This window comes from Phyllostomus hastatus, unplaced genomic scaffold, assembly GCF_019186645.2.
Source record: "Phyllostomus hastatus isolate PE091 unplaced genomic scaffold, TTU_PhHast_1.1 phas_scaffold_60, whole genome shotgun sequence".
Taxonomy (NCBI): Eukaryota; Metazoa; Chordata; class Mammalia; order Chiroptera; family Phyllostomidae; genus Phyllostomus; species Phyllostomus hastatus.
The window spans coordinates 2,182,773-2,209,594 of record NW_025334038.1 but is presented as its reverse complement, the minus strand read 5'-3'; the positions used below and the strand labels follow the sequence as shown (position 1 = coordinate 2,209,594).

Here is a 26,822-nt window from a genome sequence, read left to right as displayed (position 1 = left end):
AAGTGACCTTGCTAATCAATGGGGAAAATTATGGTTGGTTCTGTGAACTTTAAATTTTGTATCAAAACATTAAAATCTCTTACTTTCTTTTATAACTCTATAGGGAAATGAAAAATAATAAAACTAATACTGATTTAGTATCCTGTAAGTCTAAACATTAGAAACATGGAGAATTTAAGTATTTTATTTCTTGATGAAAACTAATCACAAGTAGTTTGAATAGGGTTTGTATCTTTCTTGTCATTTAACTTAAAATACAGAGTGAGCATTCTTTCTTGCCTTGGCAAATTGCCATAATCCTTTCTAAATTTGAATTTACTTCCAATGTTTTGTCCTCTTCATTTTTAATACTGTAAAATGTTTCCAAGAGTTTCTTTAATGAAAAGTTTTATGGCATCATCATGTCCTCACGGACATCTTCATCCTTTTTATTACCATCACTGTCATCATTTATATTGATAAGTTCACCTGCACTAAATCCCTTTCTCTATGTATAGTCTTTTACACAGTAGTAGTATATATTTTCATCATCAGCTATTTCTTCTGTAACTCCATTTATAGTATCACTTTTTGTTTCTTTGTTGTACTTTTAACTTTTTTGGTCAATTTTCTCTTTAGATTATCCATTTTTTGTGGGTTTATCATTGGGAGACAAGGAGACAACACAAGTACACACTTTGTTGTCTCTGCATAAAGTGAGTAAGAGATACACAGTGACAAATTACCAACAGACATTAAAAGAAGTGATGTGTTTGGTCATTGATCAAGATGTATGTCTATTATTTATGTAGTGATTTTTGAACTGTTAAGCTAGCAGCAAAGATTGTATTTTATGCAATTATTTACAATGAATATATAATAATTGAAATTTGTACCATGTTATTGAGAGATGGGTATTATTTGACTAAACTGTGGTAACTGAAATTTGTGCATATCTGGACAGTGCAAAGTGAAGGCTGACTGTATCTAGTGACATTGAGATAACTAGTCTTATCTGTATGGCTATGCACCTAATAGGGCATCAGGGGAAAAGTTGTTGAATGAAGAAGGAAAAAAATAAGGTATCTTCCAGGGAAAGCTAGATTTATATCTTTTTTTTAAGTAGTTGAGTGAATGGATAGATGCTTTGCTATATGTAGTTTTAGTTTTCATGCTAAAGAGTCTATAAATACAAAGTTTTGTGCTTTACTTTTAGAAAGCTATGTACAAATCTGAAACCTTTTTTGCATTACATTGCAGGCTGACCTCTGTGTCCCTCGATTGAATGAAGGGGACCAAGTTGTATTGATCAATGGTCGGAACATTGCAGAATATACCCACGATCAGGTTGTCCTGTTTATTAAAGCTATCTGTGAGAGACATTCTGGGGAACTCGTACTTCTCGTTCGACCGAATGGTAAGTACTCTTTGGAGCACTGAATATTTTTCATAATTATTAGTATCTGTTACTGGACATGGGGATTGGAGTAGGCTTTTTAAAACATAACTCATGTCAGTTTCCTATTCAAAGCACAGTAGCTTCCTTTCACACTTGGAGTAAAATCTAAATTCTAGGCCTCCTGCCCTACCACTGAGCCTTGCTCACTCTATTTTGTGCTAGCTTTCTTGCTGTTCCTTCTGCCTAAAACATTGTTTCCTGATTTTAGTATGACTTATACCCTCACTCACTTCTGATCTCTGCTCAAATGTCATCCTCAGAAAGTCCTTTCTGCCTGGCTACCATAGCTAAAATGGCCTCCTCCTTCCTCCACTTGCTCTAATAGTAGTAGTATTTAATCAGTAGATAATTGTTGAATGAACGAGATAACTTTGTTCCACTTTTAGAAAACTCTGTAACAAGCTTTAGGTAAAGCATTTAAAAAAAATCCTGTCTATGTTTTCAGTAGAGAATGCCTAGTAACCTAATCATCATCTCCTGCTCTGGACAACTGATGTGTTTCTCCAGAGTCAGAGTCCCAGGCTTATAGAAACCCTAATACTATAAGCTCTGGCTCCTTTGCTGACTTATGTGAGTTCCTTTGAAACAAACTCAAGAACATCCTGCTGATGTGGAGCACTCCTTGGCTCCTGAAGCAGTCATTCCTTCTTTGTATAGCTTAAACTGTTAATTGAACTAACAATCCAACTTCCTTCAGTCCTGTTGTTCCTAATTCTGTCACTTTGTGTTATACAGAATAAATTTAATCCTTCTTCCTTCAGTTTTTTGACAAGAGCTGATTTTATCACAATCCTCCCTCCTTCCTCCTTAATCCCAGATCCTTCAGCCAGTGTTGATATGGCATTGTTTCAAGTTCCTGCAACTTTATTATTCTCCTCTGAGAAAAAATTCTTATATGCCTATATCCCAGCATTAGACATATTCTTCTAGCTTTGTTCTAAACAGTTTGCTATTAATCATCGTTTTAGCCACAAGAGTAACTAATGGTTAATGCAATGTTACCAGTTGCTGAATATATACCATAGGGAAATAAAATGTAATTAGAACTCTATTTTCATACCATACCCAACCCTGTAAAATTTGCAAGAAAAAAATTGCAAAACTCATTTTGCCTGTTGGATACAATTAGGCATTTTCATTTCATCTTCTCTACTTTGTGGGTTTTTTTGTTTTCATGATACAGAATTTGCTTTCTAGGAAAATTTAGGGGATTTCAACACAACATTCTATTTTGACCTTTCAAAGAACTCATTCATTTAGATCTATATTAGGTGATTATTATTTATTATTAGGCATTTTCTGTCACATAAAGCCACTTAAATTTTATACTAAGTATAACATTCTCTTTATTTTGTTTTGTTTTCTCTTGATAATAGATACTAAAGAACTTACTAATGGTTTTTAAATGCTATCTGTATGCCTGAACTCTTTGTATATTCTCATTTAAACTTTACAGCCAACCAATGCAACAAATGACTTACCCCATTTTATATTTGAAGATATTTTGGCACCTAGACATTCCATTATCTGCTCACAAATGCATGACTAGTACAGACCCAGATTATGAGCAAAAGTCCCTATAATGGAAAAGTCTTTTTTTTTTTACTCATCAAGATATTTATATGAGGCCAGTTTCAGAATACAATCTGACTTACTCCTTATTGCTAACAAAGTGAATCAAAGTATAGCATAGGTTTATTTACATAGTGAATGACATATTGCCTATTCTTTTAAATTTTATTTTAATCATTGTTCAAATACAGTTTTTTCCTTTTTACTCCCAATCCAGCCCCCCCTCCCAACCCTCCCCACTTCCCTCCCATTACCACCGTCCCCTTAGTTTTTGACCATGTGTCCTTTAAGTTTGTTCCCATGAACCCTTCCCACTGTCCCCTGAGATTCCCTCTACTCTCTTCTGTGGGCACTGTCAGCCTGTCCTCTATTTCATTGTCTTTGGTTATATTTTGCTTCTTTCTTTGTTTTGTTGTTTAGGTTCCTGTTAAAGGTGAGATCATATGATATTTGTCTTTCACTGCCTGGCTTGTTTCGCTTAGCATAATGTTTTCCAGCTCCATCCAAGCTGTTGCAAAGGGTAGGAGCTCCTTCTTTCTTTCTGCTGCATAGAATTCCATTGTGTAAATGTACCATAGTTTTTTGATCCATTCATTTACTGATGGGCATCTTGGTTGCTTCCAGCATCTAGCTATTGTAAATTGTGCTGCTATGAACTTTGGGATGCATAGGTTCTTTTGGATTGGTGTTTTAGTATTCTTAGGATAGAGTCCCAACAGTGGAATTGCAAGGCAAAAGGCAGATCCATTTTTAGTTATCTGAGGAAGTTCCATACTGCTTTCCATAGTGGTTGTACCAGTCTGCAGTCCAACCAACAGTGCACTAGGGATCCCTTTTCTCGACAGCCTCTCCAACACTTGTTGTTTTTTGCTTTGTTTATGATGGCCATTCTGACTGGTGTGAAGTGGTATCTCATTGTGGTTTTAATTTGCATCTCTCTGATAGCTATCGATATTGAACATCATTTCATGTGTCTTTGGATTTTCTGTATGTCCTCCTTGGAGAAGTGTCTGTTCAAGTCCTTTGCCCACTTTTTAATCGGATTCCTTGTCTTCTTAGAGTGCAGTCTTGTAAGTTCTTCATATATTTTGGAGATTAAACCCTTGTGTGAGGTATCATTGGCATATATGTTTTCCCATGCAGTTGGTTCTCTTTTCATTTTGATACTGTTTTCTTTAGCTGTGCAGAAGCTTTTAATTTTGATGAGGTTCCATTTGTTAATTCTTTCCTTTATGTCCCTTGCTTTAGGGGACAAGTCAGTAAAAAAGTTTCTTTGTGAAATATCTGAGATGTTCCTACCTACGTTCTCCTCTAGGACTTTAATGGTGTCATGTTTTACATTTAAGTCTTTTATCCACCTTGAATTTATTTTTGTATGTGGTGTAAGTTGGTGCTCAAGTTTCATTTTTCTTGCACGTGGCTGTCCAGTTCTCCCAACACCATTTGTTGAAGAGGCGATTTTTACTCCACTTTATGTTACTGCCTCCTTTGTCAAATATTAATTGACCATAGAGACTTGGGTTTATTTCTGGGCTCTCTATTCTGTTCCATTGGTCCATGTGCCTGTTTTTATGCCAGTACCAGGCTGTTTTGATTACAGTGGCCTTGTAGTAGAGTTTAGTGTCAGGTATTGTGATCCCTCCTACTTTACTCTTCTTTCTCAAAATTGCAGCAGCTATTCAGGGTCGTTTATAATTCCGTATAAATTTTTGAAGTGTTTGTTCTATATCTGTGAAATATGTCATTGGTACTTTAATAGGTATTGCATTGAATGTGTAAATTGCTTTGGGTAGTATGGACATTTTGATGATATTAATTCTTCTAATCCATGAATACAGTATATGTTTCCATTTGTTTGTGTCTTCCTTGATTTCTTTCCTCAGTGTTATATAGTTTTCTGAATACAGGTCTTTTACCACTTTGGTTAGATTTATTCCTAGGTATTTTATTTTTCTTTTTGCTATTTCAAATGGGATTTTTTCCTTGATCTCTGCTTCTGCTCTTTCATTGTTTGTGTACAGAAATGCCTTTGATTTCTGGATATTGACTTTGTATCCTGCTGTTTTGCCAAATGCATTTATTAGGTCACGCAGTTTTTTGGTAGAGTCTATAGGATTTTCTATGTGCACTATCATGTCATCTACAAACAGTGAAAGTTTTGTATCCTCCTTTCCTATATGGATGCCTTTTATTTCTTTTTCTTGTCTGATTGCTTGGCTAAAACTTCCAGTACTATATTGAATAGAAGTGGTGAAAGTGGACAGCCTTGTCTTGTTCCTGATCTTAGTGGAAAAGATTTTAGTTTTTGCCCATTGAGTATGATGTTGGCTGTAGGTGTCTCATACATGGCCTTTATTATGTTGAGGAATGCTCCCTCTATTCCCACTTTGCTGAGTGTTTTTATCATGAATGGGTGCTGTACCCTATCAAATGCTTTTTCTGCATCAATTGATATGATCATGTGGTTTTTGTCTTTGCTTTTGTTTATGTGATGTATTACATTTACTGATCTGCGAATATTGAACCATCCTTGCATCCCTGGAATGAATTCCACTTGGTCATGGTGTATGATCTTTTTAATGTATTGTTGGATGCGGTTTACCAGTATTTTGTTGAGGATTTTAGCGTCAGTGTTCATCAGTGATATTGGCCTGAAGTTTTCTTTCTTTGTTGTGTCTTTATCTGGTTTTGGAATTAGGATGATGTTGGCCTCATCACAAGAGTTTGGGAGTCTCCCATCTTTTTGGATTTTTTGGAACAGTCTGTGAAGGATAGGGGTTAGCTCTTCCTTAAATGCTTTGTAGAATTCTCCTGTGAAACCATCTGGTCCAGGGCTTTTGTGTGTTGGGAGTTTTTTGATTACTGCTTCAATTTCTTTTGCTGTTATTGGTCTGTTGAGGCTTTCTGCTTCTTTTTCATTGAGTTTTGGAAGATTATATTTTTCTAGAAATGTGTCCACTTCATCTAGGTTTTCAAATTTCTTGGCATACAGTTCTTTGTAGTAATTTCTTACAATCCTTTGTATTTCTGTGGTATCTGTTGTAATCTCTCCTCTTTCATTTCTGATTGTGTTTATTTGGGTCTTCTCACTTTTTTTCTTGATGAGGCTGCTTAAAGGCTTGTCGACTTTATCTTTTCAAAGAACGAGCTCTTGGATTCATTGATCCTTAGAATTGTGCTTTTAGTCTCTATGTCATTTAATTCTGCTCTGATCTTGGTTATTTCCTTCCTTCTGCTTGTTCTGGGCTGCCTTTGTTGTTGTTCCTCAAGTTGGTTAGGTTGCTTGTTTGGAATATATCTAACTTTTTTAGGTGGGCCTCTATGGCTATGAACTTCCCTCTCAGGACTGCCTTGGCTGTGTCCCATAAGTTTTGGGTTGTTGTGAGTTCATTTTCATTTGTTTTAAGAAACCTTTTTGATTGCTTCCCTAATATCATTCTTGACCCATTCATTGTTTAATAGCATGCTATTTAATCTCCATGATTTTGAGTGTTTGGGGTTTTTTTCTTGGGGTTGGTTTCTAGCCTCAGTCCCTTGTGGTCTGAGAAAATGCTTGGTATGATTTCAATTTTCTTGAAATTCTTGAGGCTTGTTTTGTGTCTTATCATGTGGTCTATCTTTGAAAATGTTCCGTGTACATTTGAAAAGAATGTATGTTTAGCTTCTTTTGGATGGAGGGCTCTGTATATATCAGTAAAGTCCATTTCATCAAGGGTATTGTTCAATGCCACAATATCTTTGTTGATATTTTGTTTGGAAGATCTGTCCATTTTTGATAGTGGGGTGTTAAAATCTCCCACTATAATTGTGTTGCTGTCAATACCTTTCTTGAAGTCCTCTAAGATTTTCTTTATGTATGTGGGTGCTCCTATGTTGGGTGCATATATATTTATAATATTTATGTCTTCTTGCTGGATTCTTCCCTTGAGTATTATGAAGTGACCTTCTGGATCTCTCTTTATGGACCTTTTTTGGAAGTCTATTTTGTCTGATATGAGTATTGCTACCCCAGCTTTTTTTTTCCTGTCCATTTGCTTGGAAGATTTGTTTCCAGCTCTTCACTTTCAGCTTGTGCAGGTCTTTTATCCTGAGGTGGGTCTCTTGTAGACAGCAGATATGTGGGTCATTTTTTCTTATCCATTCAGCTATTCTGTGTCTTTTGATTGGAGCATTTAATCCATTTACGTTTAAGGTTATTATTGATAGAAACTTATTCATTGTCTTTTATGTACGAGTGTTCCTCTCTCACTCTCTCTTTTCCTTCCCTTCCTTAAAGCAGTCCCTTTAGAATCTCTTGCAGAGCTGGTTTGGTCGAGGTGTATTCTTTTAGACCTCTTTTGTCTGAGAAGCTTCTTATTTGGCCTTCTATCTTGATTGAGAGCCTTGCTGGACATAGTAGGCTTGGTTGCAGAGCTTTGGTTCTCATTACCTGGAGTATTTCTTGCCATCCTCTTCTGGCTTGAAGTGTTTCCATTGAGAAGTCAGCTGTTAGCCTTCTTGGGGCTCACTTGTATGTTACTTCCTCCTTCTCCCTTGCTGCCTTTAAGATTCTCTCTTTGTCTTGAAATTTTGCCATTTTAATTATGATGTGTCTTAAGGTGGGCCTGTTTGGGTTCCTCTTGATTGGGACTCTCTGTGTTTCCTGGATTTGTGGGACTTTTCCTCTCATCAAATTACGGAAGTTTTCCATCATTACTTTTTCAAATAGGTTTTCTATCCCTTGCTCTTCTTCTTCTTCTTTTTCTGGTATCCCTATTATATGGATATTATTACGTTTCATATTGTCTTGCATTTCTCTTAATCCCACTTCATTCTTTCTCAGCCTCTTTTCCTTTTCTTGCTCTTTCTGGCGTTTTTTTTTTCTACTTTATCCTCCAATTCACTGATCTGGTCTTCTGCTTCATGAATACTGCTTTTCATTCCTTCTACTATGTTCTTCAGTTCAGAAATTGCATTCTTCATTTCCTCTTGACCTTTATTGAGAGTTTCTATTTCCTTTTTCATGTTTATATAGTTTGCAGTGAGATTGATGAAGTTTCCCTCTAATTTCTGAAAGCTCATTGTGAGTTCATTGAACTTCCTGGTAATCATTGTTTTGAACTCACTATCTGATAGTTGAGTTCCCTGTGTTTCATTTAGCATTTTTCCTGAGGCTTCCTCGTTTCCCTTCAATTGGGGGTTGTTTCTTTGTTTTCTCATTGTTCGTGGGTTTCTTCTTGTTTCTTCTTGTTTCTTAAATTGATCTGTTCTGATTCCCTGTAATTACGGTGTGAACTTCTGTGGTAGAGTATTTGTGAGATTCAGTGGTGCAATCTCCTTCGTGTTTCCTAGTGTTCACAGCTTCCCCCTACTCTTTTTTTGTGATCAGTTGGAGGAGTAAGGCAAAATGATTTAAGACAGCAAGACAGTATTATATGATATTTACATTAGCAGCCAGTAGAGAAGAGATGCGTTAGCCTTTGGCTCCTTATAGTGTTAACCATGATCCTCCACCCCACTATCCACGTTTTAGAAAGGATGGAAAGAGGGAAAGACTCTTATTGGGGATGAGAGGATTGTTAGTTGGATCTAGAAAGCTGTGAGGCTGTGGGAGGTCCGATTCTAAGGTAGGGTTGGATTAAAGATTAGTATATAGGAGTAGTGTGTAAAAGAATAGAGACAACCCCCACCATGGTATAGTTCAGAAAATTGCAAAGTGGGCTGAGATCAGGTAGGGGTATTGAGTAGTATTTACAATTGTATGGACTAGGTCTTATTAACAGTAATAGTGAAGTGACAGTCTTGTGGCAGAATTGATGAGATCTAGATAACAAGAATAAAGAGTATAGAACCTTGAGAGGTGTATTAATGGAACACAGATGAAGGATAGTAAATTATCAACACATTGTGACTGAGATACCAGGGGGAACCTATCAAATGACAGTATAACCAGCCAAGCAAAGAAGATTATACAGAAAGACAAAGAATACCAAAATACTATTAAAATAAAAAATGTCGCAAAAGTGAGAAAAAGATAATACAAATTTACAGTAACTTGCAAGATAAAAAAAAAGGAAAGAAAAACAGAAGATGCAGTGCAGGAGAGAGAAATTTGGAGTGGAAAGAATAATATTAGGATGAATGGAAGAGAAACATAAGGGATTAAGAGGTATAAAAATAATAAGAATTGAAAAATAAAATGTCACATAAAACACAAGATAAAATCAATCAATCAACAACAGCCACAAAAACAAAACAAAATAAAAAAAACCTCTTGTTGGTTTCTAACTGGCCAGACCAGTTTTTCTGATCTTGCTGGTTTCAGCTGGCTGAGGGACCTTTGAAATGCTTCTCTCTCTTCCCAGCCAGATCTCAGCCCTGGGCTGAGGTACCCTGTCAGGTACCCTGGGCGCTCCTGAGAACACTCGCTCTCCGGAGCTCACTGCCACGTTCTTCCGGACTCCGGGGTCCCTGCAGGGTTCCAGCTCTATGATCTCAGGAGGCACCTGCAATGTTTTGGGATTGACTGCGCCCTCCCTGGGAATCATAAAGGGGCACACCCCTCCACCAAACTTTCGAGATTCGGGCTCTAGGATTGCCCTAAGCGCCACCCCGCAACCCTTCCGGGTTCACAGGGCACGGGAGTCAGGTTTCCCGATGGGGTGCGAGCTGAGCCCTTCCCGGCTCTGTGTTTTCCACCGTTCCGCACTTTGACCGGGCTAGGGGTGTTGGCTCATTTCTCAGCCGCCCCTGGTCTGGCTGGCTGGAAATTTTTGAGTTACTAGGAACGCACTAAGCACCGTGTCCCTCCCAGGATCACAGCGCACGGGAGTCAGGCTTCCCGATGGGGCGTGAGCGGAGCCTTTCCCACCTCTGTGTTGTCCACCAATCGGCACTTCCACCCAGCTAGGCATGTGGGCGCATTTTCTGACTGCCCCTGGTCGTGTGGGCTGGAGGCCCTCACTTCTCCCAGGTCTCTGGGGAGGTGTTCATAGTCCCTGGGCGATTTTTTCCCAGTCCAACTGGCCAATCTGTTCCTTCAAGCAACACGTTCTCCCCTGGAGTTTCTCAACCCCGTATTTGGGGGAGGGAGCAGCGACTTCCCTCTCCCGGGAGCCCTGAGGCAGACCCGGGAGCACCGGGCCTGGGGACTGCACACCCCTAGTCCCCGCCCTGATCCCTGGGTCCCTTTTGTCCTGAAGCAGTCTCCTTACTGTCTGGTTTTTCAGTGATCGCAATAATTTTTGATGTCCTGCTTTCAAAAGTGATTCGGTAACCTAGTCCACTTGCTCTGTTTCTCCACCAATCCTCGAGTTTCCTTCCTCTTCACAGAAGCTGAGAAACATGCTGCCTAGAGTAAAGCCACCATCTTGACATCACCCCTATAATGGAAAAGTCTTAACCTTTTTGCAGTTCCTCATCTATACTTTAAATTTGGAAAAGAACTCACCTGCGTCTTACTTTGTGACAGATGATCTTTCTAATAGTACTTTATTGTCAAAATCTGGGCAGGACCTGTGTTCATTTTCATTGTGATTTATCATGTCTGTTTTTACTTAAAATTACTTACAGCAGGTCCTTGAACAATGTTTCGTTGAACATCATTTTAATATAACATGGATGAGAAAAAAGAAAATAATTCCCAGCTGGGGCCCCTGGTGGAGTTGGCACATTCTCCCATGTCTGCATGTGTTTTCTCTGGGACTCTGGGTTCCTCCCACATCCCAAAGATGTGCACATGAGGTGAATTGACCTGTCTGTCTTGTCCCAGTCTCAGTGAGTGTGAATGTGTATGTGAGCGGCCCTGTGATGGAAAGTTGTCGTGTCCAGGGTGCATTTGTGCCCTGAGCTGCCAGGAGAATATCTGGCCACCTGCAACACTAAACTGGAATAAACAGGTTTGAAAAGAATTATCTTAGTTGTTTTTATTAATTTTTATTAAATGTGTATATAGCTCACACTTATGTCAATGTTTAATATCAGAAGTGTTTGGGATCTTTATTTAGAAGTTTGGTGATGTTTTTGTGACCAGAAATATGCTGTAGGAATTTAACTCTAGTTTTTATCAATTAGGTTTCACTGTATGTCATTTTGTTAAAAATCTCAGTTTCTAAGAACCTATCAGTAATATTAAGTAAGGGCTTACTGTATAATCAAAAAACAAAGAGTTTATTTTTTCAGGTCTTTTCCCCTTTAAATCTTATTTCTTCTTAGACAAAACACATTTCTACCTTTTTGTCTTTTTGTTCTTCATTTTAGAAATGTATTCCTAAAAATTCATCCATATCTAAGCAGGAACCAAACCTCTTAGTCAAGGGCATAGTAGACCCCCTAGCTGGCTTCACCCTCTAGAAGTCTGTATTCTGGTTTTCCTCCAACTTTGCCTACTCCCACATTGCCAAGATTTTGTAGGAGCAAGGGTACATCACTTGTGACCTCCCCATCCTTCCAAGATGATTTTTTTCAGCCCTCGATATTCTGTCCAAGTAGCTCTGAGCCCACTTCCTGGGCCTGCGTGGCCATTTCTCCAAATCCATTCTCCCAATTTGGCTCACGTGATGTATGTACCCCTAGACCAGGGGAAGTAGCTAAAATGAAGTCATTGCAGAGGTATGTAGAACAAGGTTACATATGGACTGGGATGTTCATGGGAATGTTTATATTTTCCCATGTTAAATAATGGAGCTGCTGGTAAAAAAGTAGTAGGGTGGTCTGCAGGCCAGGGTCTAGGGTCTGGCTCTCCTCATGCTACCGTGATAGTGAATTCTGGCCTAGTATCTCATTTGAAATCTAGACTCTCAGGTTGTTTTGTAGCTGTCAAGGAGAGAGGATAAAACATTCTGGTTAGAACTCTGTTCATTTTATTTGCAACCATTCATATCTAGGCATACATGATACAGGCTTTTATTTACTCTTGCCCTAGGTCCTATGAATTAGGGCAGGTCTCTTCAGAGCTGCATTTTGGCAGCTCCTCTTTTTCTTAATGTCTCTTCAAGTCACAGACATTTTTAGCAAAATGGCCAAGAACCCTTCTTTTCCCCAAAGGTACAGCAAATTTATTCAGCTCCACAGTCACTCTTCTTCCCGACATCATGGCATCAGACTCAGATGTGATAAATTATAAATAAGTAAAGTATTTCCTGACACATAATTAAAGAGGAAATCTGCTAAATTCCTTTCACTAATTCATTACGGTTTCTATGTGGGTTTTTTTGTTTTGTTTTGTTTTGTTTTGTTTTAGCTGTCTATGATGTAGTGGAAGAAAAGCTAGAAAATGAGCCAGACTTCCAGTACATTCCTGAGAAAACCCCACTAGATAGTGTCCACGAGGATGACCATTCCCTGCGGGAGTCAATGATCCAGCTAGCTGAGGGGCTTATCACTGGAACAATCCTGACACAGTTTGATGTAAGTAATACTGTATGATTTCTTAACTGCCTTATCTATCAGTTACTATTTACAAATTAAAGTGGTATTCTGAGAATAGTTGGGATAAACATTCTAAAATACAAAGTTTTTAAAATTGCCAAAATACCCACTATTGTCACACAAATAGATGCCTATTTAAAAGAGAGGAATAAGGAGATTTTAATACATATGTTGTCAAACTAATTTTTTTTCTGTAATTAAATAGCTGTTTTTATGAAAGTTGGCAGACGAAGATAGGTGATTGCAGACTTAAAAATCCTGAGTTAAAGGAAAATGACTTCTGTACCTTATAATATTTAATCCTCCTCTAATTTTTGTCAGTGTAGCTATTAATATTTGTTGCTTTGAATTATATGTTATAGATAACTGACTAAAACATTTGTGATGAAAAGACATTTAGGGTCTGTCAGTTTTTATTTTTTAAGAAGTTGGGTTTATATACTATAAACAAACTAAATGAAGGCTAAATGTTTTCTACAGATTTTCTATTCAAAACTCCAGGTACCTTTTTGCTGTAAATCAAATTGTTTCCACTTTCTTGCCATTCTTCAAAATATGATATATAATTCATGTCAGAAATTGTGCCAAACTTAGCTTTGGGAATCTGGTTTATTATCCTATCAGCCTAAGGTACATCATTGTATAGATCAAGTATTCTAAGGAATAAAACCTGTTTCATAGCATAGAAACAAATTGGAAAAACAAAAAAGTAACTCTTAATGTCTTACTGGATTCATACCCTTTTTTTTTAGCAACTATATCGGAAAAAACCTGGAATGACAATGTCTTGTGCCAAATTACCTCAGAACATTTCCAAAAATAGATACAGAGATATTTCACCTTGTAAGTACTTATGATCTCTGTATATTAAGTTTAATCTTTTTCATATAGCTTTATTAAAACTTTTTATAAAAATAAAATAAAAATTTTTCAGATGATGCTACACGGGTCATTTTAAAGGGAAATGAAGACTACATCAATGCAAATTATATAAATGTAAGTTTATTTTTATTGTATCTTTTTCATTGTTATAGAGGGGCCACTATAAACTTTGAGATTTATTCCTTTTTGTTAAAAGCCTAACCTTGAGAGAATATTAAAACTTTCAGATAATGAAAAATATTTTTAAATTAATTCTAAAAAATAGTTTTGGAGTGCCATATTAATCTATACATGCAACAGTGGAATGGAATAGTCTAGTCCAGAAATAAGCTGAAATAAAGACTAGAATTTTCTTTATGGTAGAGATAGCCTTTTAAATCATTGAAGATAAAACAGATTATGTAATGAGTGACTTAGGTCTGTCTAAAATATATTGTTGTAAGGAGGGTCCCCCCAACCAAGAGCGGGGAAAAAAAGGAATTATTACTTTTTTCCTTAATTTTGGGTTACAGAAAATTTCAAACATACAAAAGTCGAGGAGAAAGTAAAATGAACCTGTTTATGCACATGACTCAACTTCCAATAATTATCAACTCATAGCCAACTTTGTTTCACCTATACCCCTACCCATGCCCCCACACATCCAAATTATTTTGAAATAAATCCATACATTATATCATTTATCTATAAACACTTAACCCTCACATTCTTTTGAGGCCAGCATACATTTTACATATATCAAAATATAAATGTAAGGAATGGAATCATGAAAGTACTTGGAGGATATATGTGAGAATTGTTTAAAATCTCAGAAAGGGGCCCTGACCAGTGTGGTTCAGTTGGTTGGGCATCATCCTACAAAGCGAAAGGTCACCAGTTTGATTCCTAGTCAGGGCACGTGGCTGGGTTGTGGGTTTAGTCCTGGGACAGGACACGTACAAGAGCCAACTGATCAATGTTTCTCTCCCTGCCTTTCCTTCTCCCTTCCACTTGCCCTAAAAATAAATAAATAAAAAACTTTGAAAAAATAATATCTCAGAAATGGGAAGGTTTTTTAAAGCTTATATACATGTCTAAGCCATAAAAAAAGATTGATGGATTTGGCAATGTGAAATGTTTAATTCAAGGGATGTTTAAAAAGTACTATAAAATCAAATGAGAAACTGAATTTTTAACATACCACAAAGGCACCTTGGCTGGTATAGCTCAGTGGATTGAACACGGGCTTGTGAGCCAAAGGGTTGCCGGTTCAATTCCCAGTCAGGGCACATGCCTGGCTTGCGGGCCACGCCCCAGTAGAGGGTACTCGAAAAGCAACCACACATTGATGTTTCTCTCCCTCCCTTCCCTTCTCTCTAAAAATAAAAAGATCTGTAAAAAAAAATACTACAAAGGTTGTATTTCTTCAATATATAAATAGCTCTATACATGAATAAGAAATAAATACAGTGCAATGGAAATAATAAAGGCTATGCAGAGATAGTTCATAGGAAAGCTCTTGCAAATGTCATTTTAAAATTGTTATGGCATTTTCAATTCTGTACAAAAGTAGAACACTATGAAGATTCACCCCCCATCATAAACCTGTTACCCACCCAGCTTGAAGAACAATCAACAAATGGCCAGTCTTGTTCCATCTAAGCACTACACCCCTAGATTATTTTTTAAGCCCAGATATATCACTGTTTATAAATAGAGTCCATTTTTATTATTTATGATAGTCTATAAAGTCTTCATTAACCCTGAATTAGCAAATATTGAATCCTTGCTTCAAGGGGAAATATAAGGTTAGGTACCCATGAGCCTCTGGTTACAACATTTTTGTCAGCTGATCAATACATAAATCTTGTTTCTGTTTAAAGATACCTTATTTTGTACACATTGTTGATTAATCAACATTGAATTCACAGCCAGCAGCACTATAACTCATACCTGAAGGAAGCTTATTTAACATATTTGTTTTCTTCATAAGGCATATCATGGCCTCCTTACACCTAGAACACTGTACAGTATGCAGCACTACCCTTGGGGACCACTTTAGACAGTGAAATCACTAACAACAAGCACAAAAATTAAATAGATTGCAAAAAGGGCACTTGTTTATAGTAGGAGAGCAGAAACAGGAAAACAGAACAGCAACATCTCATTCCACATTAGTTAGAAATGTACGCCTAGGGTGGCTCAATTTTTTCCTCTTTTAATGTGTCTATAAATAATCATGAAAGCTCTCCAAGTACTTTGGAGTTACAAATAAATTTTACTAAATAGGCAAACTGGGAAATACAGAATCTGTGAATAATGACAATTCACTATTTTAATATGTATCTATCTCCATTTTTTATTTTATTTTTTTAGCAAAACCACAACTATAGCACTTAGAAAAATAGCACAGTTCATACTGTGCTATTTCATGCATACATTCAAATTTATAAAAAGAAAAGTGCAAATTACAACTTCAGGGAATTACCATTTTTCACTTTTATTAGATTGAAATATCAGAAAGTTTGATAATACCACATTTAAGTCTATATTCTTTATCTGAAAGATTGAGATCAAATGTGCTTTGGAATTCAGATTTTTTTTATTTTTAGTTATTAAGTGTATATGCCATACATAATACAGGTAATATCTCTAGCAAGCCATAATCAGTATATCGGTATTCAACAGCTAACTGGATATTTCCACCAACAGTCTTAGATGAGTTCAAGTCAAATATTGCTGTGAAATGAGTCCAGGTTAGACCAGGTGTACCAAAAGAAAAAGGCAAAGTTACACTTTAGAGTAGGGGAATCTATCCTTTTGGCGTCTCTGGGTCATACTGGAAGAGGAGTTGTCTGGGGCTACACATTGCATACACAAACACTAATGAAAACTGATGAGCAAAAAAAGGTCCATGCATAATTTTTGTGATATCTGCCACCACAGATAAGCAAAAAACCCTCACATAATAACCCTAATTATGTAGCAGCCCTTTTGGTAACTTTTAAAATCATCAAACCAGTCCCAAGTTTGTGATCACTAATATAGAAAATGTATATATCTAAGTAATAAGACTTAGTAATAAAACTAGGTAATGTTTTAAGTAAATTTACAATTTTGTGTTGGGCTTCATTCCATCCTGGGCTGCATGCGGCCCATGGGCCACAGGTTGGACACCCCTGCTTTAGAGCATTGGGAGTTCCAGAATTGTGGATTGTGGGTTATGGATATGTTAAGGCCACTTGTCAGGAAACAAGCATTTTTCATATATTACTGATAAAAGTATAAATAGGTACAACCTCTTTGGAGAGCAAATTGGTACTATCTGACAAAATTCTAAAGGCATATAACACTTTGATCCAGCATTCTCATTTCTACCTATTGCCCATTCAAATAGGTTTCTTAATGTGCACAAAAATATTAGGTTTACAAAAGTATTTATTGCAGCTTTGTTTATGGTAGCAAATAGATTAGCAGCAATTTCAATGTCTATTAAATAAAGTATGGTATATTTATACAGTAGAGCCACTAAAAATGAAATTTTATTTACAAATCTGACAACATGTCAGTGATAAAGTGGGAAAAAAGAAACAAGATGCAGAATAACATTATATGCTACCACTTATGTTTTACAGAAAAAGAGGAAAATAATTTTGCATGTTCATTTTTGTTGTATATAGAATATCTCTGAACAGATATATTAGCAACTAGAAGAAAGGGTTGCTCTCCTGGACAGAAACTACAGGCTGGGGTAGAAGGGAGACTTCTATTTTCACCCTTACAGTTGCAGTGTGCATGTGTCACCTTTTCTTTTTTAAAATTTCATCTCAAAATGTAGCATCATCTTACCCAAATATGATCTTACCTCTTTCTGAAATAATAATGAATTTAAAATGTTTCCCTCATATTCGTTTATGTTACATTTTTTTGTAAAATCTAAACTAAAATGGCAGAATTTTTGCTCTTCACCAATTTTACCAGTAAGTGTTGAGAGACCAAGTCTGTACCTCTGAAACTGGGTTCTCTGTAAAACTGCTCTTAAAACTATAACAGTGCTTTGGAAAATACTTGAATTTCTGTTTCTACCAATTGGAAAATAGATTTGTATAAATATCAGCCATCAGCAAGAAATTTCTTCTGCAGATAAAATGAGAAATTGTTCTTAAAGATTTGTTATACTGACTTTGCAGTTTTTCTAAATTCGTTTTATTTAATTATTATTTAGTGGATGATATTCACATGCTTGATTATATTAAAAAATACTAATAAAATATTTTAATTTTGTATCTTTGTCTTTTTAGATGGAAATTCCTTCTTCTAGCATCATAAATCAGTATATTGCTTGTCAAGGGCCATTACCACACACTTGTACAGATTTTTGGCAGATGACTTGGGAACAAGGCTCCTCCATGGTGGTTATGTTGACCACACAAGTTGAACGTGGCAGAGTAAGTCATCCTTGAATCTTACCCATTTTTGGGGCATTCTTCAAATTACAATGCATAGACTATAGTCAAAATATTCACATTGATTTAGTCTTTTTTGCAACCTTTCCATATCTTGGCTATTGTAAATAATGCTCCAATGAACATATGGATAGTGTATGTCCTTTCAATTTAGTGTTTGGGTTTCTTTGGATGAAAAACCAAAAATGGAATTGCCAGGTTCTTCCTTATCTCTTGTTACAGCTTTTGTTTTAAAGTATATATTTTAACTGCCCCAGCTTTTTCTTTTTTTCCATTTTCATCTAATGTTTTTCCATCCTTTTTACTTTGTGTGTGTGGTTTTGTTGTTTTGTTTTGTTTTTAAGATTTATTTATTTTTAGACAGAGAAGGGAAGAAGAAAGAGAGGGAGAGAAAGAACAATGTGTGGTTGCTTCTCATGCACCCTCTACTGGGGACCTGGCCCATAACCCAGGCATATGCCTTAGACTGGGAATCAAACCAATGACCCTTTGATTCACAGGCTGATACTCAACCACTGAGCCACACCAGCCAGGGATCTGTGTGTGTTTTTCAATCTGAAGTGAGTCCCTTGTAGACAACATATGTTAAGGGTCTTGTTTTGTTATTCATTCAGCCACCATATGTCTCTTGATTGAAGCATTAATCTATTTGCATTTAAAGTCATTTTTGGTAGATAAATATATTTATTATCATTTTTCATTCATATTTTTTTATTTTTCCCCCCTTCATCTAAAGAAGACCCTTTAACATTACTTGTAATGCCGATTTGGTGGTGATGAACTACTTCAGCATTTTCTTATTTGGGAAGCATTTTATGTCTCCTTCTAGCCTAAGTGATAGGTTTGATGAGTAATCTTGGTTGAAGGTCCTTGCCTTTCATCAGTTTGAGTTATCTCTTGCCAATTCCTTCTGGACTACAAAGTTACTGTTGAGAAACCAGCTGACAGTCTTGTGGGAGTTAGTTCCCTTGTAGGTAACTGTCTTTCTCATGCTGCTTTTAAGATTCTTTCTTTCTCTTTAACCTTTGGCATTTTAATTGGAATGTGTTTTGGTGTGATGGGCCTCTTTGGATTCAACTTGTTTCTAACTCGGTGCTTCCCAGAGTTATATGTTGATTTCCTTCACCAAGGTAGGGAAGTTTTCTATCATTATATTTTCAAATAGTTTCTTTTTATTGTTGTTCAGTTATAGTTGTCCCAATTTTACCCCCATTGCTCTCCCCTGCCCTACCCACTCTGCTTCCATAGTCATTCCCTACCCTGTTGTTCTTGTGCATGGGTCCTTAATACCTGTTCCTGAATGACCGTTCCCCTTCTCTTCCCCATTACCTCCTCTCCCCTCCCTTCTGGTCACTGTCAATTTATTCCTTATTTCCATGTCTCTGGCTCTATTTTGCTCATTTGTTTCTTCTGTTGATTAATCCATTTATAAGTGAGATCATATGGTAATTTGTCTCTCACCACCTGGCTTATTTCACTTAGCATAAATACTCCCCAGTTCCATCCATGCTGTTGAGAAGGGTAAGAGTTCCCTCTTTCTTTCTCCTGTGTAGTATTCCATTGTGTAAATGTACCACAGTTTTTTGATCCCCTCATTTACTGATGGGCACTTAGGCTGTTTGCTGCACTTGGCTATTGTAAATAATGCTGCTGTAAACATTGGGGTGCATAGGTCCTTATGGATTGGTGTTTCAGGGTTCTTAGGGTATAATCCCAGAAGTGGAATCCCTGAGTCAAAAGGCAGTTCCATTTTTAGTTTTCTGAGGAAATTCCATACTGTTTTCCGCAGTGGCTTCACCAGTCTGCATTCCCACCAACAACAGTGTACTAGGGTTCCCTTTTCTCCACATCCTCGCCAGTGCTTGTCGTTTATTGATTTCTCAATGATAACCAGTCTCAGCAGTATGAAGTGGTATCTCATTGTGGTTTTAATTTGCATCTCTGATTGCTGGTGATATGGAGCATTCATTCATATATCTCTGGCCCCTCTGTATGTCCTCCTTGGAGACGTGCTTATTCCAAGTCCTTTGCCCATTTTTTAAATTGGATTGTTTGTCTTCCTGGTGTGGAGTCATATTAGTCCTTTATATATTTTGCAGATCAAATCCTTGTCCGGATTATCATTGGTAAAGGACCAATGAAAGGGAAGTTTTCATTTTTTTTCCTTTTCCTTTTCCTTTTCATGTTTTCTTTAGCCATGCAGAAGATTTCTCATTTGTTATAGTTTCATTTGTTTATTCTTTCCTTTATATCCCTATATAAGCAAACATACTGCCACATAGGATACCTGAAATTTTTCTGCCTGTGTTCTCCTCTAAGACTTTTATGGTATCACAACTTACATTTAAGTCTTTTATACATCTTGAGTTTATTTTTGGGTATGGTGTAAGTTGGTGGTCTAGTTTCATATTTTTGCATATACCTGTCCAGATCTCTCATCACCATTTATTGAAGAGGCTATTTTTACTCCATTTTAAGCTTGTGCCCTCTTTGTCAAATATTGATTGACCATATTGACATGGGTTTATTTCTGGGCTCTGTATTCTGTTCCATTGATCTATGTATCTGTTCTTATGCCAGAACCAAATTGTTTTGATTACAGTGGCCTTGTAATACATTTTGATATCAGGTACTGTGATCCCTCCTACTTTGTAGTTTCTCAAAATTGCTGAGGCTATTCAGGGTCATTTTATGGTTCCATTTAAATTTTTGAAATATTCTATATCTGTGAAATATGTCATTGTTATTTTAATAGGGATTACATTGAATCTAGAGATTGCTTTGGGTAGTATGGGCATTTTTTAAAAGATTTTATTTATTTTCATAGAGAGGGGAAGAGAGAGAAAGAGAAGGAGAGAAACATCAATGTGTGGCTGCCTCTTGCACACCCCCTAGTGGGGACCTGGCCTGCAACCTAGGCATGTGGCCTGACTCGGAATCAAACTGGTGACCCTTTGGTTTTCAGGCTGGCACTCAATCCACTGAGCCACACCATCCAAGGTGTAATATGGACATTTTAATGATGTAATTCTTCCAATCCATAAACACAGTATATGCTTTTATATATTTGTGTTTTCCTTGATATCTTTCTTGTTGTATAGTATTGTATAGTTTTCTGAGTATAGGTTTTACCTCCTTGGTTAAATTTATTCCTAGGTACTTTATTTTTCTTGTCACTATAGTAAATGGTATTTTTTCCCCTAGTTTCTGTTTGATAGTTCATGGCTGGTATACAAAAATGCATTCGATTTTTGAATATTGACTTTGTATCCCACTATTTTGCCATATTCACTTCTTAGGTTGAGTCGTTTTTTGATGGAGTCTCTAGGATTTTCTATGTACACTATCATGTCATCTGCAAAGAATGACAGTTTCACTTGCTCCTTTCCTATTTAGATGCCTTTTATTTCTTTCTCTTGTGTGATCCCTGTGGCTAGAACTTCCAATACTGTGTTGAATAAGAATGATGAAAGCAGACACCCTTGTCTTGTTCATGATCTTAGAGGGAAAGCTTTTAGTTTTTGCCCTTTGAGTATCATGTTGGTTGTAGGTCTATTATATATGGCTTTTGTTATGCTGAGGTATGCTCCCTCTACTCCTACTTAGCTGAGTGCTTTTATCATAAATTTGTGTCGTACCTTGTCGAATGCTTTTTCAGCATCTATTGATATGATCATTTGATTTTTGTTTTCCTTTTTGTTTATGTGATATACTACATTTATTGATTGGCAAATATTCTATAATCCTTGCACCCTGGGGTGAATCCCGCTTGATCATGGTGTATGATCTTTTTAATGTATTGCCAGATCCTATTTGCCAATTATTTTGTTGAGGATTTTAGCATCTGTGTTCATCAGTGGTAATGGCCTGTAGTTATCTCTCTTTGTTGTGTTTTTATCTGGTTTTGGAATTAGAATAATACTGGCCTCATAAAATAGTTTGGGACTCTTTTCTCTTCTTGAATTTTTTGGAATATTTTGAGAAGAATAGGAGTTAGCGCTCCCTAAATGTTTGGTAAAATTCTCCAATGAAGCTGTTCAGTATAGGGCTTTTGTGTGCTGTATTTTGATTACTGCTTCAATTTCACTAGCTGTCATCAGTCTATTCAGGCTTTCTGCTTATTCTTGATTCAGTTTTGGAAGATTATATTTTTCTAGAATTTGTCCATTTTGCTCAGGTTCTCAAATTACTTGAAATATAGCTGTTCATAGTAATTTCTTAACAATCCTTTGCATTTCTGTTGTAATTTCTCCTCTTTTATTTCTGATTTTTATTTATTTGGATTCTCTTTTTTTCTTGATGAGTCTGGTTAAAGGATTGTTGATTTTGTTTATCTTTTCAAAAAACCAGCCCCGGATCTATTGATCCTTTGAGTTGTTCTTTTAGTCTCTATGTCATTTAATTCTGCTCTGGTCTTGATTATTTCCATCCTTCTACTCAGTCTGTGCTTTGTTGTTGTTCCTCTAGTTCTTGTAGATGTAGGGTTAGGTTGTTTATTTGAAATTTTTGTCTTTTTTGATAGGCCTGTATTGCTATGACCTTTCCTTTCAGGACTGCCTTTGCTGTGTCCCATAGGTTTTGAACTATTTTGTGTTCATTTTCATTTGTTTTTAGAAACTTTCTGATTTCTTCTTTTATCTCATTATTAACCCATTCTTTATTTAATAGCATACTATTCAGTCTCCATGAATTTGAATGTTTTTGAGTTTTTCCTTGAGGATGGTTTCTAGTTTCAAGCCTTCTTGGTCCAAGAATATGCTTGATTTGATTTCAGTTTCTTTCAATTTGTTTAGGCTTGTTTTGTGTCCTGCCATGTGGTCTATCTTCAATTTTCCATGTGCATTTGAAAATAATGTATATGTTGCTTCCTTGGGATGACAGGTTCTGTATATGACAGTTAAGTCCATTTGACCTAGAATATCGTTCAGCACCACAATATCCTTGTTGATTCTTTGTTTAAAAGATCTATCTGGTTTTGACGGTAGGGTTTTAAAATCCCCTACTATAAGTGTGTTGCTGTCTATGTCTTTCTTGAAGTCCTCCAAGATTTTCCTAATATATTTGGGTGCTCCTATGTTGGGTACATATATGTTTATAATGGTTGTATCTTCTTCATGGATTCTTCCTTTGAGTTTTATGAAGTGTCCTTCTCTGTCTCTTGTTATGGCTTTTGTTTTGGAATGTATTTTGTCAGATATAAGCATTGCTACCCCAATTTTTTTTCATGTCTGTTTGCTTGGAATATTTGTTTCCACCCCTTCACTTTTAGTCTGTATAGGTCTTTTGTTTCAAGGTGGGTGTCTTGTAGACAGCATATATATATGTGGGTTGTGTTTTCTTATCCATTCAGCAACCTTATGCTTTTGATTGGAGCATTTAATCTGTTTACATTTAAGGTTATTATTGATAGGTACTTATTCATTGCCATTTTTTCCTTTGTTCCTTGTTCCTCTCACTCTCTCTTTTTCTTCATCTTTCTAACGCAGTCCCTTTAGCATGTTTTGCAGTGCTGGTTTGACAGAGATGTGTTCTTTTAACCTTCTCATGTCTGGGAAACTCTCTATTTCACCTTCCATTTTAAATGGCAGCCTTGTTGGGTAGAGTAGTCTTTGTTGCATACCTTTGCTTTTCATTACTTGGAATGTTTCTTGCCATTCCCTTCTGGCTTGTAATGTTTCTGTTGAGAAGTCAGCTGCTAGTCTTATCAGAGCTCCTTGTGTGTTAGTGTGTTTCTTTCTTGCTCCCTTCAGGATTCTCTCTTCATCTTTGAATGTTGCCATTTTAACTATGATGCGTCTTGGAGTGGGGCCTCTCTGCGTTCATCTTGATTGGGACCTTCTGTGCTTCCTGGATTTGCATGACTTTTTCTCTCATAAAGTTAGGGAAGTTTTTGTCATTACTTTTTCAAGCAGGTTTTCTATCCCTTGCTTCTCTTTTTCTCTTTCTGATATCCCTATTATACAGATAATATTAAGTTTCATGTTGTCCTGAATCATCCTTAACCCCTCTTCATTCTTTTTTGTATCTTTTGCATTTGTTGCTCTGCCTGGGAATTTTTTTCTACCTTGTCCTCCAGCTCAACTGATTCAATCCTGTGCTTCATCTAACTTGCTTTTAATTCCTTCTACTGTGTTCTTTATTTCAGATAATTTATTTTTCATTTCTTCCTGGCTCTTATTAACAGTTCCTGTGTCCTTTTTCATTTTGCTGTAGTTCACAATAAATTCCTTGTAGCTCCCCTGGAGTTGTTTGTAGTTCTCACTGAGCTCCTTGAGCATCCTTATAACCATTATTTTGAACTCTATGTCTGATAGTTTCCTTGCCTCAATTTTGTTTAGCAGTCTTTTGGGGGATTCCTCCTGTCATTTCAACTGGGGGGTTGTTTCTTTGTCTCTCTGTTTTAGTTGACTCTTCTTGTTTCTACATATTAGATTGATCTGCTTTGACTGCCTGTCTTCATGGTATAACCCTCTGTAGTAGGAGACCTGTGGAACTCAGTTGTGCAGTCTCCTCAATCTCCTGAGCTGATGTTCTTGTGCTGCCCTTTATTCCGTTTATGTGAACTCGCTGTTTGTAATTGGGTTTTGGTTGTTGTTGGATCATTCTTTGGTGGGTCCATCCCTCCAGCTGGCTGACTGAGAATCACTCTGTCCACCATGTCTTGTATACTGTGTACAGGTGCTGTCAAAACAATGCCAAACAGCCCAGGAAACAAATCACAACCACAAAAACAATCCCTACCCACAACCACACTATCAATATCAAATGAGCCAACATTAATAAAGGTGTAAAGAGATTAAGACTATTGTAAGAAAGGAAAATGAATATGAGATGATTAACTGAAAGAAAAGTGATTTTGTGAGAGGAGAGGGGAGAGTAATAGTAAGAGTAGGGAATATAGACAAGGTGAAGAGAGAAAGGAAATAAAATTTGTGTCATAAATAAAAAAGTGAGCAGGAAAGGTGGAATGGAGTAAGAGAAAGGAAGTGTATAGTATTAGGTTTTAGGTTTAAACCAAAATTTATTTATATATTTATATATATATATATATATATGTAATTTATATATATGCATGTGTGTGTGTGTTGTGTATATATTGAGAGAAAGGAAGGAAGGAAGGAAGGGAGGGAGGGAGGAAGGAAGGAAGGAAGATAGAATAAAATAAAAGGGACATAATTAGAGAAAAAGATCCACTACAGGAATATCAACTACAAAGGAGCTAAGATTTATATGGGTGGGATGGGAGTAAGAGGGGAAAAAAGAAAGAAAAGCTTAAGAAATGTTTAGAGTAAGGAGACGTTATTTTGAGAGGATAGAGGGAGAAGGAATACTAAGAATAAGGGAAATACTAAGAATTAGGAATACTAAGACAAGGAAAAATTAACATTTAACACAAAACCAAAAATAAAACAAAGCAGGAGGAAGGCAAAATGGAGTAGGAGAGGGAAATGGTAAAATTTGAGAAATCTCAAATTTTGAGAAATACAAAAATAATGACTATTTAGAAATAAGATTGAAATAATACAACAACCACCACCTACCTACAACCAATAAGCAAAGATTGATAAAGGTGGAGAAAAGATAAGGGTGTTTTGTAAGATCAGGAAAAAGAGTGTGAGATGACTGATGGCAATCACAAATGGTTTTGAGAGTCTGGAGGAGAGAGAAATAGAGTATGAAATAGAAACAAGTCATAGCAAGAGAGAAAATAGAATTGAAAACAAAAATAAGAGGAGGAAGGAAGAAGGGAAAATGGAGTTAAAGAAGGGAAGACAAAATACAAGATTTGAAATGAAGTATAATATAAAACCTGATGACATATTAGGGCCAAACTTAAAGGATAAGAAAATGTGAAAAAGTTATGCAGGAGAGAAGATAGTACCTTCTCTATCTCTATAGAGATAGTGTCCTATCTCTATTCTCTCTGCTCTTCCGAGTTTAGTAGATCAGGGCCCAGGGTACTATGTAGTTCACAGTATCTGTCAAAGGGCCCTTTCAGAGCTTTTTCTTCTTTCCCCTGTAGAAATGTACCCAGCAGGAGAATTTTCAGCCTGAACTTGCTGATCTCCCAAGCCTGTAATCCCACAGGTGGGGTTGGACTCACCTGCCTGGGAGAGGATCTGGCTTGCTACAGTAAATCTCAGGCATTCAGCTCCTGCCTTCCAGTCCCAAGCCTGCTGCTCTCTCACAGGAGGTTCAGCCCAAATTCTCCACTCTTGAACAACCCTCTGCTTGCGTACCATGCTGTGTTGGGTCCTACCTTTCCTGCAGTATACTAAATCATCTGAGTTTTTGCTTAGCAGATCTACTGCACCCATGTACACAGGCATGTGAGCCCCAGGTCTCTGTTGAGTTTCTGTGAGGCCCCCACCCTGTAGCACCAGTCCCTGGGGGGCCTGTTCTCCATGCATTTCCCCTCCCCAAAAATCACAGGTTCTCTTATGGTCAGGGCTGGCTACCACCTTTCATAGCCTCGGACAGTTTTAGATAAGTTTCTCTCTGGATCTTTCCCAGATGGCATTGGGAAGAACCTCGCAGCTATACTGTAACACCAGGTGGTGGTGGAATGCTGACTCCACTTCATCCAGAGATCTTCAGCCTTGGGCAGACCTGCTCCCATGATGCTGTGTCTGGAGCGCATGGCTCTTGAGCCACTCCACAGCCACCCCAACTCTGTTCGGCCAGAACTGCTGGGCTGGGCAGCCATGGAGGCTCCACTTAGAAAGCCTGGGTCACTGATTCCCATGTGCCCTTCAGGCAGGCAGTTCTTTCCCTCCCCATGCTCTTATCCACATACGCACTCACTCACAGTTGCTCTCACTCACTCTCCACTCTGTGTTTTGACTGTAAGTTTGGTACAGGTCTGTGAGCAAGTGGACAGAGCTTCCAGCTACTCTGTCGCTATCTTGGATTTCCTCAAACAGGTTTTCAAGTTCTTGTTCTCTCTCTTCTTTCTGCAGCCCCATGATGCATATGTTAGTGCACTTGAAGTTGTCCTAGAGGCTTCTTATACTGTCCTCATTTGGGGGTCTTTTTTTTCTTTTTGCTGTTCTGGGTGTTTTCTGCTTCCTTATCTG

General features: G+C 37.1%; 1 protein-coding gene across 4 annotated transcripts in view; it reads left to right on the top strand.

The window, feature by feature from the left end:
- PTPN4 (protein tyrosine phosphatase non-receptor type 4) overlaps positions 1-26,822 on the top strand; it is a 288,687-nt gene that overhangs the window by 244,358 nt on the left and 17,507 nt on the right. For all 4 annotated transcript variants that reach the window (XM_045825868.1, XM_045825866.1, XM_045825867.1 and 1 more), the window contains 5 exons: positions 1,240-1,396; positions 12,231-12,397; positions 13,171-13,261; positions 13,353-13,414; positions 17,581-17,727. In XM_045825868.1, the coding sequence (XP_045681824.1) occupies positions 1,240-1,396; positions 12,231-12,397; positions 13,171-13,261; positions 13,353-13,414; positions 17,581-17,727 (624 nt within the window). The remainder of the gene's footprint in view (positions 1-1,239; positions 1,397-12,230; positions 12,398-13,170; positions 13,262-13,352; positions 13,415-17,580; positions 17,728-26,822) is intronic.